The 576-nt window shown below is 62.0% G+C and overlaps 1 protein-coding gene across 1 annotated transcript in view; it reads left to right on the forward strand.

Annotated features, from left to right (window-relative positions):
• LOC104402814 (myosin-6-like) overlaps positions 1-576 on the forward strand; it is a gene marked incomplete at both ends in the record, with an annotated part of 12,696 nt that overhangs the window by 6,725 nt on the left and 5,395 nt on the right. Inside the window, 3 exon segments of the mRNA XM_010010794.1 lie at positions 1-129; positions 212-338; positions 422-552. The exon segment at positions 1-129 is cut by the window's left edge and continues 9 nt beyond it. Of these exon segments, the coding sequence (XP_010009096.1) occupies positions 1-129; positions 212-338; positions 422-552 (387 nt within the window).

Genomic DNA, 576 nt, shown 5'->3' on the forward strand with positions numbered 1-576 from the left:
TTGGCCGATCTGGCGGAGCAGCTGGACAACCTCCAACGGGTCAAGCAGAAGCTGGAGAAGGAGAAGAGTGAGCTCAAGCTGGAGCTGGATGATCTCACCTCCAACATGGAGCAGCTGCTCAAAGCCAAGGTAGGAGGAGGAGGTTGAGGTGGACGTCACAGCTCCATGGTGGCCACCAGCTTCTTGCTTCACGCCTTTGCCCTCCTCCAAGGTGGCCATGGAGAAGGTCTCCCGCACCATGGAGGACCAGGCAGCCGAGCACCGTGCCAAGCTGGAGGAAACCCAGAGGGTCCTCAACGACACCACCACCCAACGGGCAAAGCTCCAGACAGAGAACGGTGGGACCCCCTGACCTCCTGCCCCACATCTTCGCCCCCTTGCCCCACATCTTCACCCCTCATGCCCCCGTGGACCTCCCCAGGAGAGCTGAGCCGGCAGCTGGATGAGAAGGAGGCCCTCATCTCCCAGCTGACCAGGGGCAAGCAGTCGTACACCCAGCAGCTGGAGGACCTCAAGAGGCAGCTGGAGGAGGAGGGGAAGGGGAGTTTGGAGGCTGGAGAAGACCAGGGGTCTCCA

Source organism: Nestor notabilis, unplaced genomic scaffold (assembly GCF_000696875.1).
Source record: "Nestor notabilis isolate BGI_N333 unplaced genomic scaffold, ASM69687v1 scaffold14323, whole genome shotgun sequence".
Classification (NCBI taxonomy): Eukaryota; Metazoa; Chordata; class Aves; order Psittaciformes; family Psittacidae; genus Nestor; species Nestor notabilis.